The sequence below is a fragment of the Orycteropus afer genome, unplaced genomic scaffold (assembly GCF_000298275.1).
Source record: "Orycteropus afer afer isolate SDZICR_OR568_19922 unplaced genomic scaffold, OryAfe1.0 scaffold00047, whole genome shotgun sequence".
Taxonomy (NCBI): Eukaryota; Metazoa; Chordata; class Mammalia; order Tubulidentata; family Orycteropodidae; genus Orycteropus; species Orycteropus afer.
The window spans coordinates 8,490,437-8,504,658 of record NW_006921634.1 but is presented as its reverse complement, the minus strand read 5'-3'; the positions used below and the strand labels follow the sequence as shown (position 1 = coordinate 8,504,658).

Genomic DNA, 14,222 nt, shown 5'->3' with positions numbered 1-14,222 from the left:
TCTACTTCCATAGAGATACCGCCTCAGAAACCCAAGGAAGGGTCGCTATGAGTCAGATCCCACTCAACAGCAGTGAGCGGTGGTTAAAGATGTTAATATGTTTGTTAAAGATAGCAATAATTTCAAATTCCCCACTTAATTCTTTTTAGCTAAAGTTGAAAATGAATTAAAAAATGCAAACTGTAAGAAACATCTTAATTACCTTTTTCCATGACATTATCCATATTCCATTTTCAAGATAAATATCAGATAAAGTGAAATGGAAATATATCAAATAAAATACATTAACCAATTATTAAACTAAAGAACTGCTGCCGTTGTTGTTGGTCACCACTGAGTCAATTCCAACTCATGGTGACCTAATAAGTCTATAAACTCAATGCATGAGTAAGAAAAATAGAATCTACTATGTGTGAAAAAGAAAAGTTTAACATGCCATCTGTTCAAAATTAGATTTTATTAATTCAATAATTATTTGAAGGTTCACTGAATGCACCAGGGAAAAAAATTAGGAAAAGAAAACATTTAGAAATCACAAGGACCTGGATTCAAATCCTGGCTTCCTATCAGGACCTTTGTGATACTGAAAATATTAATGTAACCTCTAAGCTGTTCCTTTATCTGTAAATTTTGAATATACATACTTCATGTAATTTTTTGTGAAAAGTAAAATGTATTTATCTGAATGTTGTTATATTTCATTCTTTTTTAAAGATGTGTTTAATCACTAGTATTGAAGCAATAATATTTACTAATAACTCTCTAAGAAAAAGTGTTATATGTTTCTACATATGCATTTGTGTGTCTTTTAAGAATGTTTACACATATAATAGAGTTAACTGGGCAAAACTCCTTGTCGTTGTTGTTATGTGCCGTCGAGTTGGATCTGACTCATAGCGACCCCTCCTTGGGCTTCCAAGGCAGTATCACTACAGAAGTTGATTGCCCCATCTTCCTTCTGAGGAGTGGCTGGTGGGTTTGAACCGCCAGCCTTCTAGATAGCAGTCAAGTGCCTTAGGCACTACACTACCAGAGCTCCTGGGCAAAACTCCTTAGACATAGCCAAACACCCTGAGGGAATGAATCACTGGGCACACAAGCTCAATACCAGTGTTGCAGGGTGACACCAAACTCAACTGGCATAATATACTACACAAAAACATTGTTCTACATCCTACTTTGGTGAGTAGTGACTGGGGTCTTAAAAGCTTACAAGCATCCATCTAAGAAGCAACATCTGAGATGTCTCTCCTCATCTGGAGCAAAGAAGAACAAAGAAAACCAAAGACACATGGAAACAATTAGCTTAAGGGACTAGTGGTCCATACAAACCCTAGTCTATATGATCATGAGACCTGAGGAACTAGATGATGGCTAGCTACCACTGTCAACCACTTAGAAAAGGATTTAAATAAGAGATCCAGGAAAGAGAAGGAGAAAAATGGAAACCAAGACTCAAAATCATACATAAGAGTAGGCTTACTAGTCTGAATAGAAACTGGTGCTACTCCCAACATTATGGCCCCTAGTTACTCTTCAGGCCTGGAACTAAACTCACTCTTGTGGCTTCCAACCAAAGACAGGCCTGTAAGATGAACATTTACACCAGGCTGGGACATTCCTTAGAATAATCAACCATGGGAAATCAGAACAGCAGTATCTGCCACAGGAAGATAACTCAAAAGTCAGGAATGCACAGGAAAGAAAGACACAGGGAAAAGGTAACCACAGGAAGGAAGTGGGAGGAAAGCTGTTACATTACGGGGATTGCAGTCAATGTCAGGAAACAAAACATGTATCAACTGTTGCATGGAAAATGCATTTGCTCTATAAACTTTCATGCAAATCACAATAAAAAAAAAATATTAATATATATCAATCCACAATAATATTGCCTTTTAAGCCATGGACTAGTTGTATAATATAATGCTAGGCAGATAATGGCCTATAATTGTAGTTGTATAATATAATGCTAGGCAGGTAATGTCCAAGTAAAGTTGACACTGTAAATCCCAGCTCAAAAGCATTTGTTGAAATAAATTTTAACAAGTAGTCTGGTGTTATTTAAAAAGTTTAATAGTTGATCCTCAATCTACTTACTAGAAACTTCTTTATAAGATACTGTGTCTTGATGATGACGAAGATGATGAAGGCTAATTCATAGTAAAACAATGAATAAAGTGCTACAAGTCAGAATACAGCAGTTAAAAACTTTGGCAATTTAAAGATATAATTAGTTAATAAAAGTTGCATGATGTTCAAACAACTTAACATAAATTTAAAAAGCAAAAAATAAATAACCAAAGCGCACAGTGGAGCAAAAATCAGTAAGTTTCAGTAACAGCTCCTTGTTATTAAAAAGCACAAAATACAATAATCATGTAACAGATTTCTAACAGGAATATATAAATAAGGTATAAAATTCTATTGCTATCAAGTCAATTCCAACTCATAGCAACCCATAAGACAGAGTAGAACTGTCCCACAGGGTGTTCAAGGTTGTAATCTTTATTGAAACAGCTTGCCACATCTTTCTCTTACAGAGCTGCTGGTGGTTTCAAACCACTGAGCACTTAACACATCACCAGGGCTCCTCACATAAGGTATAAGAATTATATATGAACCTTTTCACTGCTACATTATATTTAGTTCTCATGTTAACATCTATTTAAAGGAACTTAGGAGATTAAAAGGAAAAGTAAACAAGAGAAAAAAACAATGTGCTTGTTCTTGTGCCTCCCTTACCCCTTCACAGAATGAATGGTGGTGTGGACTGTGTAAGCAATGCCTCTGGAATACAAATGCTTGAATACGCACTATTATTATGATCCATCAGACTTTTCCAGTGTTTTCTGCAGATTATCAACCCAACAAAACATACTTTCAACATGGGAAGGATATAGAAACCACCATCTCCTTTCCCCCACTAAAAGTGAAGGTCAACATGAGTCAGAATCCATGGCAACTGGCTTTGGTTTTGGATGAGGTAAGAACAAAAGATGAAGAGAGTTCAGGAGAGAGATTTGGGAAGGGCAGGGTTACATTATGTGTTAGGAAAAGGTACTGGAGAGGAAGGAGTACTTCTCAGATGAAATAACAAATCATCTGGACTTATTAAACAATGAGTAAAATTCTACCATAGAAAAAGCTTGTAAAGTTAACACGGATATGGTGGTAGACAGAATGCCTAAGGGTAGACTAGGTACCTGAAGATGCCCATGTCCCAATCTCTAACACCTATAAATACCTATGTTACATGGCAAAAAGGACTTTACTCTCTCATTGCCATGGAGTCGAATCCGACTCATAGCAAGCCCTCCTTGGGTTTCTGAGGCAGTATCTCTACGGAAGTAGATTGCTCAGTCTTCCTTCCAAGGAGTGGCTGGTGGGTTTGAACCTTCAGTCTTCTGGTTAGCAGTCAAGTGCCTTAGGCACTACACCACCAGAGCTCCTAGAAAGGATTTTACATATATATAATTAAGTGTATGGATATTAAGGAGATTGTTCCAAATTATCCAAATAGGCCCAATCAATCACATGAATCCTCAAAAACAGAGACTTTTCTCCAGCTGTGATTAGAGATGCAGCAAATCAGAGACTTGACAAACGGAAGTGATTTCACCCACAATAAGGGGACCATAAGAAAAGCATGAAAAGAAATGCAGGCAGCCTCTAGGAGCAAGGCCTGGCTCCAGCTGACAGCCAGGAGAGACGTAGGGAACTCAGTGCTACAATCACAAGGAATTGAATTTGGCCAAGAATCTGAGTAAACTTGGAAGCAGGTATTTCCACAGAGCCTCAAGTAAGAAACAGTGCAGCTGGTATCTTAATTTCAGCCTCTAAGACCCTAAAGCAGCTCTGGTAGAGTAGTAGTTAAGGCATTTGGCTGCTAACCGAAAGGCCAGTGGTTCAAACTCAATAGCCATTCTGCAGAATGAAGGTGAGGCAGTCTGCTTCTGTAAAGATGTACACCCAATGGAGGTTGCTATGAGTTGGAATCAACTTGATGGCAATGAGGTTTGGTTTTCGATGAGACCGTAAGCAGGGTGGACCCAGCTAAGCCCACTAGTACTTCTATCCTACAAAAACTAGAGATGATAAATTTGTGTTGATATAAAATACTAGGTATGTGATAATTAATCCTGGCAGAAAGAAAACTAATGCATATGGCAAGTTCCAAGAAAAAATATATTTCAAAGTAGTCAGAGCAAAGGATGTATGGGTTAAGACAAATGGAAGAGAAGCCAAGGATGAAGCTGGTAGACAAGCAGGATCTAGGCTGTGAAAAATCGTTAAGACTTTATTATGCAAGCCACAGAGAGGTGCTGAAAGTTTTTTTTTCTGTTTATTTTTTAAATAGGAGAGATAACAAATAGTAGAAATGTTGTTACTGGGGAGAATATGGGGAGAGTTATTAGTTAGGAGTTTGTAACTGTAAAAATGGCATTGGAGTAACCTGCCCTCCTCTAACTTCAGGAAGGGGTAGAAAGAGAGTTGAGATTAATAGCAAGATCGATTCCTATGGAGATTAGACATATCTCCTCTCTTCAACACTGTTATCAATTCTGACAACAGCTGTCCCTCTCTGGGTACTCTCTAGCTTTCTGTTGGGTTCAGTAATTCATTCAATGGCCACACAGAACTCACAGACAATTCTCACAATTATGGGGTTTATTAGGGAACTAACAGGTTACAATTCATGATCAGGAATGACTCAGGATACAGTTCTTTGGTTAGGACAGCTGCTTGGCCATGTCCAGAGGTATACCTTTTCATGTCCCCTTGGCCCTGCCTCTGTCCTGCTTGGGCAAGTGTTGCAAAGCTCTATAGTGCCACCAATAAGTATCCACATGCACACCACTCTTCCAGTAAGCCTCAGCTTGAAGGCGCTCAGCTCTCTAGCATCATGAATTGGCAAGCCTAACTCCACCAAGTGACCAGAGGCACCCCATTCCACTAGCAAGTCTCTTGCCCAAAAGTGCTCAGCTTTCTCGCTCAGTGGACCAGGAAGCCTACCATGCCATCTCTGATTCTGTTGCCACTGTTTCTCTGCTATGGATGCTTCTCACCATTGCCAGTGTTTGTTCTCTTGGTCTGTTGGGTCTAGGAGGTTCTTAGCACAGGAACCCTGGGTCCAAAGGCCACACTTTATTCCCATCTCTCGTACTTGATAGTAGTGAGGCCCCCATGGCCACCTCTGGGATGGTTCATTTTAAGCTAGAGTGATGGCAAAACTGACAAATCCCTTCACTAGGGTTCCACACACCTTATTTGCATAGTCTCACCCAATCATTTGGTGGAGTTATAAGATCATGGCAAGAAAGGCCATATTAAATCAATCCATCACAGTAAAATAACATGTAATATAATTATCTATGCAAAAGATGTTGAGAACCTGAACCAAAGCAATGAAAATGATGAGAGAGAGAACCAACAGGCTTTGGAATATTTCAGAAGCAGAAATATAAGTCCTGATTCCCAACTGACATCAAAGATGATAGTATAATCACAAATGAGTCCAAGGATTTTAACTTCGATGATGTGGTAGGTGGTGGTGATGTCAACAATCAAGATAAGAAACAAGAAAAGCATTGTATTTGAGGAGGCTAAACATAGAAAGTAAAGGGGAAAATATGCTCTCCCCTTTTAATTTTAAAATAAATGAAAGGCACAATTAAGAAATTTTAAGCAATGACTACACAAAATTGCATATATTTTATTAGCCTCTATTACCTCTGCTGTTGCTTTCTGGATAGGCAAATGTCGGCTTACTTGGGGAGCGTCGCATATCACTATTAAGGAATGGCTTGTCGGGTGGATATACTACATATGGAGATGAAGAATGGCGAACCATATTTCCATTTGACCTTGATGGTTTAGATAAGATGTTCTGAAAAATAAAAACAGAGAAATCACCTTTCAAAATTTTAAACCACAAACAGCATGTAAATATACACAGTTCATATATTATACTGAGAGGGACAACAGAAAAAAATAGACTCACTCCATTTACTATACATAGTAAAACATAACCATTAATTTTTTTTTAAATAAGACTCTTTTTAAGCGTTTTAAAGAGTTTCATGTATGTCTAAATGTAGCCAAACACTATAAAAAGCAAATAATGCTTACAAAAATGAATATAAATGCTGTACAGAAATACTTTAATACAGTACTTACAATCAATATACTGTATTTTAAAACCATGGATGGTGAAATGTACATTCAGAAAAGTAAATAGTTGTCCTTTTACAAGATCAGAAACTGCTATAAATGAATTAATCTAACCCCAACCAACTAAATACTTCCTGAATATTTATGAAGCATTTATGAAATGTCCAAAATGTTCAAAACTCTAAAGGTTCCAGGAAACAAAGCTCCAGGAACTGAAAGAATACCAACTGAAATGTTTCACCAAAGGGATGCAACACTGGAAGGGCTCACTATTCTATGCCAAGAAACTTGGAAGACAGCTCTTTGCCAGGAAAAGATCCATATTTATGCTCATTCCAAAGAAAGGTGATTCAAGAGGATGCAGACATTAGTGAATAATGTAATTAATATCACACACAAGTAAAGTTTTAATGGAAATAATTAAAAGAGAGTTGCAGCAGTCCATTGATAGGAACTGCCAGTAATTCAAGTTGGATTCAGAAGAGGACAAGGAATAAGAGATATCTTTGCTGATGTCAAATGGATCTTGGCTGAAAGCAGAGAATATCAGAAAAACATTTATCTGTGTTTTATTGATGACACAAAAGAATTAAACTGTGTGGACCATAACAAATTACGGGTAACAGTGCGAAGAACGGGAATTCCAGAATACTTAATTGTAATCCTGCAGAATCTGTATATAAATCAAGAAGCAGTCATTCAAACAGAACAAGAGGATACTGCATGGTTTCAAATCAGGAAAGGTGTGTGCCAGAGTTGTATCCTTTCAATCTGTATGCTAAGCAAATAATCTGATAAAATGGACTACATGAAGATGAACACAGCATCAAGTTTGGAGGAAAACTCATTAACAACCTGTGATATGCAGTAACATAATTCTTTTTGCTAAAAATGAACACTTGTGCACTTACTGATGAAGATCAAAGACTACAGCCTTCAGTATGGGTTACTCCTCAACAAAAAGAAAACAAAACTCCTCACAACTGGACCAATAAGCAATATCATCATAAATGGAGAAAATAGTCATCCAGGATTTCATTTTACTTGGATCCACAATCAATGCTCATAGAAGCAGTAGTCAAACGATGTACTGTACTGGGTCAATGTGATGCCTAAACTTCTTTAAAGTGTCAAAAAGTAAAGATGTTATTTTGAAGACTAAGGTATGTCTGACCCAAGCCATGGTGTTTTCAATTACCTCATGCACATGAAAACTGGACAATGAATGAGGAAGAGCAAAGAAAAATTGATGCATTTGAATCATGATGATGGCAAAGAACACTGACTATATCATGGACTGCTGGAAGAACAAACAAACAAATCTGTCTTGGAGGAGTACAACCAGAATGCTCCTTAGAAGTGAGGATGGAGATACTCTGTCTCATGTACATTGGACATGTTATCAGGAGGGATCAGTCTCTGCAGAAGGACACCATGCTTGGTAAAACAGGTCAGCAAAAAGAGGTAGACCCTCAACAAAATGGATTGACACAGTGGCTGCAATAACAGGCTCAAACATAGCAACGATTGTGAGGATGGTACAGGACCTGGCAGCGTTTTGTTCTCTCGTACACAGTGGCATTATGAGTCAGAACTGACTCGATGGCACCTAACAGCAACCACCACCATTCAGTGGTTAGCAAGTACTCCTAATTTATACAAAGATTTATAAACACAGACCACTCCTAAATTCACTAACAATTTTCAAAACAATTTTATCAGAATAACTTAACATTGTGTTATGCATACTTGGTCAAAATAAACCATCTTTTCAAAATTCACTGATACTTACAAAGTCAACATTTCAAGGATTTGTTCTTTAACAATTTGTCAATTATGTCATCAAAATACTGTTCACTTAACAGATAAATGAGAGAGTATCTTTTTATATTAAAATGAATGTTATAATGAGATTTTGGGTGGGGGAGAAAAATAAATTCGAAATGTGTGGTACAGTGAATTACTTGGCATGGGTTTCCTAGTCATAGTCTTTGCAACTCCCACGAGATTACAGGGTGGGGTCATGTAAATAAGGTGTATTGGACTGATGTTGGGATTGGTTAGCTTTGTCACCACTCTGCCAGGCTTAAAATGAGCCTGCCTAGAGGCAGAAAAGGGAAGCTCACTGCCATCAAGAGAAAAAAGCTGGAGGTAAAGTAGAGTGCATCCTTGGATCCAAGATCCTTACATGGGATGTCCTTGGCAGTGACCTTGGGAGAGAGAGACCCGCCCAAGAGAGAGACAGTGGCAGCGGAACCAAGGTGCCCAAGACAGAGTGGCAGATTTTCCGGCCCATGGAGCAAAAAAGCTGTGTGCCCTTGGGCAGAAGTGTGGCTGGCAGACTGGGGTGCACATAGGTGTACTTATCGACAGAGCTAAGATAGCTTTGTAACACTTACCCAAGCAGGGCAGAGGCCAGGTCTAGAGGGCAAGTACCAGAAAGGCATGTCTGAGGGCCCAGCAGAGGGGAGACTACCCTGAATGAAGAACTGTATCCTGAGCACGTTCTAGAACCTGAACTATAGTCTGTTACTTCCCTAACAAATGCCATAATCAGGAGTATTGTCTGTGAGTTGTGTGTGGCCATTGCAATGAATTATAGAATGCAGTAGAGTAGTAGTAGTGAGTGCTGTGGGAAGGACGGTTGGTAAAAGATTTAATAACAGGATGGAGGGTGGTAGCTATTTGGCCTCATAGGAATAAGCCTTGGGCTGTTAATGGTGATTTTGTTTCCCCTTCATGAGAGATCAGAAGATGTCACCTCCATGCCCTTTTAGCAAAATGTATTACATTGTTTAAGTCATTCACCTCAATTTAAATGTTCGGGTCTAAGCAATGTGAACCATTATTACTGTGAATATGTTGATTTAATGCCCTCATTTGCTGTCAGCAGTTTGATGCAAAGAACAAATACATAAATCAACCTAAATAGGAAGAAAACATAAATTGGCTTTGCAAAAATGATTTTTAAGAACCATTTTGAAATTAAATAAAACTAAGAAATGCCAAACACTAATGAAATAAAACTATAGCGACCTCTCCTTGGGTTTCTGAGGTGTTATCACTACGGAAGTAGATTGCCCAACCTTCCGAGGAGTGGCTGGTGGGTTTGAACCTCCAGCCTTCTGGTTAGCGGTCAAATGCCTTAGGCACTACGCTACAAGAGCTCCCTTTAAAAAAAAAAAAAAAAAAAGGTACCTATTGAAAATAGTAAGGATTACAGTCAGGTCTTTTCAATTGAGAAAACAACCAATGTCATAAGCAGGGATTTGAATAGTGTTATTTTTTTAAAGTTGGCAAGTACTACAGGAAGCTTCTAGTACTCTCTTTTTGTTATATAAAAGAAAAACCAAAACCAAAACCAAACCCACTGTCATCTAGTGGATTCGGACTCATAATGATGCCCATTGATTTCCAAGGCTGTGAATCCTCACAGAAGCAGATTGCTTCATTTTGCCAGCACTGAGTTGCTGGTCGGTTTGAACCACTAGCCCTCTGATTAGAAGCCAAATGCCTCACCCAGTACACCACAGAGCTCCTTCCTTACAAAAGAGGAAAAGGAGACTCAAAAAGTTGTGACTTGCCCAGCTTCTCTCTGAAGAATCAGGGAATCACATTAAGTATTGATTAACTGACAATCAGATCTCAAAAGAGAAGTCATCAACTTTTCTACATCTGTACTCATACATTCTCTTCCTTCCACTAAATAATGGATGAACTTTGTGTAATGGAGGTATCTTCTTTATCTACTCAAAGACTGTTGTTGTTTGCCGTCAAGTTGCCCCGACTCATAGCGACCCCTCCTTGGGTTTCCAAGGCAGTATCACTATGGAAGTAGGATTGCCCAACCTTTCTTCCGAGGAGTGGCTGGTGGGTTTGAACCGCCAGCCTTCTGGTGAGCAAAGTGCCTTAGGCACTATGCTACCAGGGTCCTATAATTAACCTCTTGCCCTCTTGGTGCTATCTATTTCTCCCTCCCAGTAAGATTTTTCTTATCTCTCTTAAGAAGAAGAAAGACAACTTTCCTGGACTTCAGGGCTCCCTCCCCAGCTTTCACAAAATCCCTAAAAAGAATTTCTTTTTATAATTGTTGCCACCTCTTTGTCTCCTTTAATCATCATAAGAATCCTGTGAAATACTTATAACAAATATCATTACCTCATATTATATGGGACTAAGAAAACTAAGAAACTTGCTCAACATCTCATAGCTGGTAATGAAGAAGCCCAAGTCTTCCAATACTCTCTATGATGCCAAGCATTCAATAAGTATTTTTCCAACTAAAATGATAAGACTCTAAGAGAAACTTTCAAGATTGAAGGCAAAATGTTTAATCTGACCTAACTTTCTTGGTGGCTTTAGTTGTTAGGGCAAATGTTTGACCTAGGAACACTTATAATTCAAATATTTATTGAAAACCTGTGTATAACTGTGTTAATCTGCAAAGACTTTTTAAAAATGTGTATTTATTTGCCTGCTTCAAATGGGATCTGGAACATGGCTGGTACATGGCTGGAAGAGTAGGTGGGAACTGCCAAATTGTAAGAGACTAAATACAAATTAAATTCTGATGCATTTAACAGAACAAGCTCTGGTAGTGCAGCAGTTAAAGCATTTGGCTGCTAATCAAAAAGTCAGGAGTTCAAACTCACTAGCCACTTCGGGAAGAAAGATGAAGCAGTCTACTTTCATTTACCTTGCAAACCCTATAGGGCAGTTCTACTGTTTTATGATGGGGTTTGGTTGGTTTTGCATTTAATAAAAGTTTACTTCAGATTACAATGGTCAAGGAAGGTTTTTGATAAGGCTGCAAACGATAACTAGGTCTTTTAGATTAACCTGAATACTGACAGGCAAACTAGAAATGTGTATTGGAAAGTAGTTGTTTCCAGGTAAGGTTCAAACCACTGACCTTTTGGTTAGCAGTCAAATGCCTTAACCAACAGACCACCAGAGCTCCTTAAGGAATACATTAGTTTAGCTGAAAAAAGGTTTGTGTACACAAGTTGAAATTAAGAAAACTGGAGAACTAAGTCAAGGTCTGTGGTAGTTAAGTTTGTGTGTCAACTTGGTCGGGCCTGGTTGAGTGGCTGGGCAGCTGAATATAGTTATTCCCCATGGTGAAATCTATTGGAGCAGCTGGGTAGCTGCTTTGGGTATGTGGTCTGCTTCCCATACATTATGAAACAGCTTTGGGAATGGTCTCCAGCTTATGGCACGCTTGAACCCTGCACGTAGTAGTGTCATTCAGCAGCCTGCCATGCTCTGCCGACCTTGGGACTTTCAATGGACTTGAATTAATTGCCTGCCGTGTGGTTTGGTAACATTGGGACTGTGTTTTTTTACTTGTCAACCTTGGCCCTGTTAGCCTCAGCAGCCTCCAGCTTCAGTGGGCCAGGCACGGGAGGCAGAGCTAAAGCCCAAGGTTGAGGCTTTCACCCAGCCCTAGAGCCTGGGACTTTGAATTTGGACTTAAAGCCTCCAAACTGTAAGAAAATAAACTCCTGTTTGTTCAAGCCATCCCTTTGTGGTATAATCCTGTCAGAGTGGCAATAGGTAACCAGAACAAGGTCCAATGGTGGAGGAACATGATATAGAGTTTTGAGAAAGTAGGAATACAATTAACGTAATTACTCTAGGGAATCAATTCAATTTTCAAAAAATATTCAAGTGACAAAATATTCTATCTTTACACAAACACTTTAAGAAAATAAAGAGGAACCCACTCATTTTATTTATTTCATCTCAACAAATATAAATTTTAAAAAACATTAAATGAAATTCATTATTTAGCAATTTAAAACATAGATCTATTTTCTTACACTAACAAAAAAAAAATTACAAAAGGCCCCCTGGCATGCAGATTCAACAGTAAAAAATTAAAAGCACTCCTTTTAAAATCAGGCACAAGACAAGAAGAAGTACTTGTTACAACTTCTAGTCAATATTGTATTGCAGTTCCTACCCTGTACATTACAATAACAAGACATAACAGATATTAAGATTGAAAAGGAAGGATCCAGACTTCACTCATTATGACTGTCTAAATAGAAAATGCCAAAGAATCATCAATTATAACTAATTGGAGTTTAGCAAGGTTGCTGGGCATATCGATATGCAAGAACCAATAATAATTCTATACACCAGATAGAAATGTAACTTAAAAAATATATTATTCAGTAAAAAGAAACCAGAATAAAAGAAAGATGATCATGACCTGACATCACAAAACTTTACTGAAAAATGATAAAAAGATCTAAATAAATGGAGTAACACCATGTTCATCATACTTAGAAGTCTCAGTATCTTAAAGATACCTGTTACTCCCAAATGAAATTTCAATTCTAATTCTAATAGCAGAGTCTAGCATTTATGTCAAACAGCAGCAAAGAATGAATAGATAAAATTTTCCCGAGAACAAGGAAATAAAAAGGAGAATAATACAGTGAATATTAACACAGGGAAAGACAAAGAGAACAATGGGACAAAGAGCCCAGTAACACAGTTATAAACATATGGAAAAATTAATGTACTGATTAAGCTGGAACTGCAAACCACTGGGGAAAGGATGAGTTTTCAACAAGTAGTTCCAGGATAATTGCTTATCATAAGTAAAAACATTAAATTGGAAACCTACCTCATACCACACAGATTGAACTTTAAAATTTGTAGAGGAAAATAAAGAGTATCATTATGGCTTTGGCAATAAGGAAGAACTTATTAAAATTAAAAAAAAATCATAAAAAGGAAATTAATAAATTTTACTACTTTAAAATTAAGAAATGCTATTAATCAACAAGTATCACAAAAAACAAGCCAAAAACAAGTTTATCTGGAATACCCCAACAGACCAAAACTTAACATCAAGAACAAAGAATGTCTATAAATCAGTAAGAAAAGACAACCCAATTAAAAAACAAGCAAGACACAAACAGGCATTTCATAAGAAAACAGACACAAAACCAGTTAAACGTATGAAAGAAAAAAAAAAGTGCAATATCACCAATGATCAGGGAAATAAAAAATTAGAAACAGGGTATCAATTTACATTCACCTTCCAACAGCAAAAAATTAAAAGTGGGACAATATTATTTGTTAAAGAGAACATAAGGAGCCTTGATGGTGCAATGGTTATGTACAACAGGAGAAAGTCCTGGCGGTCTGCTTCTGTAAAGATTACAGCCAAGAATATCCTTTGGGGCAGTTCTATTGTTACATGGGGTGCTATGACTCTGATTCAACTCTAGAGCACACAACAACCATAGAGGATACAGAAGAAAGGAAACTGCTGGTGAGAATGTAAATTGGTACAATCTCTTTGAAAAAAATTTAGCTACCAAACACAACTACAAATGCAGAAACAAAAGAAGGCAGATAACTAGGACCTCCTAAAAATTAAACACTTATGCTTTTGCCATTTTTTTTTGATAAAAGACAATCGAAAGAGTAAAAGAGAACCTACAGAGTAGGAAAAAATCTTTGGAGATGATTTATCTGATAATGGTCTAATCTCTAAAATATAGAGAAAACTTCTATGACTCAACAACAAAAAGACAAACAATGCAATCAAAAAATGGGCCAAGGACATGAACAGACACTACACCAATGAGGACATTCAAGCAGCCAACACATGAAAAGACGCTTGAGAACATTAGCCATTGTTGTTGTTGCGTGCCATTCAGTTGGTTCCAACTCATAGTGACCCTATATGTACAACAGAATGAAACACTGCCTGGTCCTTTGTCATCCCCACAATCCTTGGTATGCTTGAGCCCATCACTGCAGCCACTGTGCCAATCCATCTCATTAAGGGTCTTCTTGTTGTCACTGACCCTATACTTTACCAAGCATGACATCCTTTTCCAGGGACTGGTCCCTTCTGGTAACAAGACCAAAATGCAAGAGACAAAGCTACCATTTTCACTTCTAAGAAGCATTCCAGCTGTACTTCTTTCACGACAAATTTGTTCTTCTGGCAGTCCATGGTGTTTTCAGTATTCTTTGCCAACACCACAATTCAAATGCATCAATTCTTTTTCAGTCTTCTA

General features: G+C 37.8%; 1 protein-coding gene across 1 annotated transcript in view; it reads right to left on the bottom strand.

Annotated features, from left to right (window-relative positions):
• CEP57 (centrosomal protein 57) overlaps window positions 1-5,953 on the bottom strand; it is a 47,566-nt gene extending 41,613 nt beyond the window's left edge. Inside the window, exon 1 of the mRNA XM_007938075.2 lies at window positions 5,734-5,953. Within this exon, the coding sequence (XP_007936266.2) occupies window positions 5,734-5,854 (121 nt within the window). The 5' untranslated portion in view covers window positions 5,855-5,953. The remainder of the gene's footprint in view (window positions 1-5,733) is intronic.
• Window positions 5,954-14,222: the final 8,269 nt, after the last annotated feature.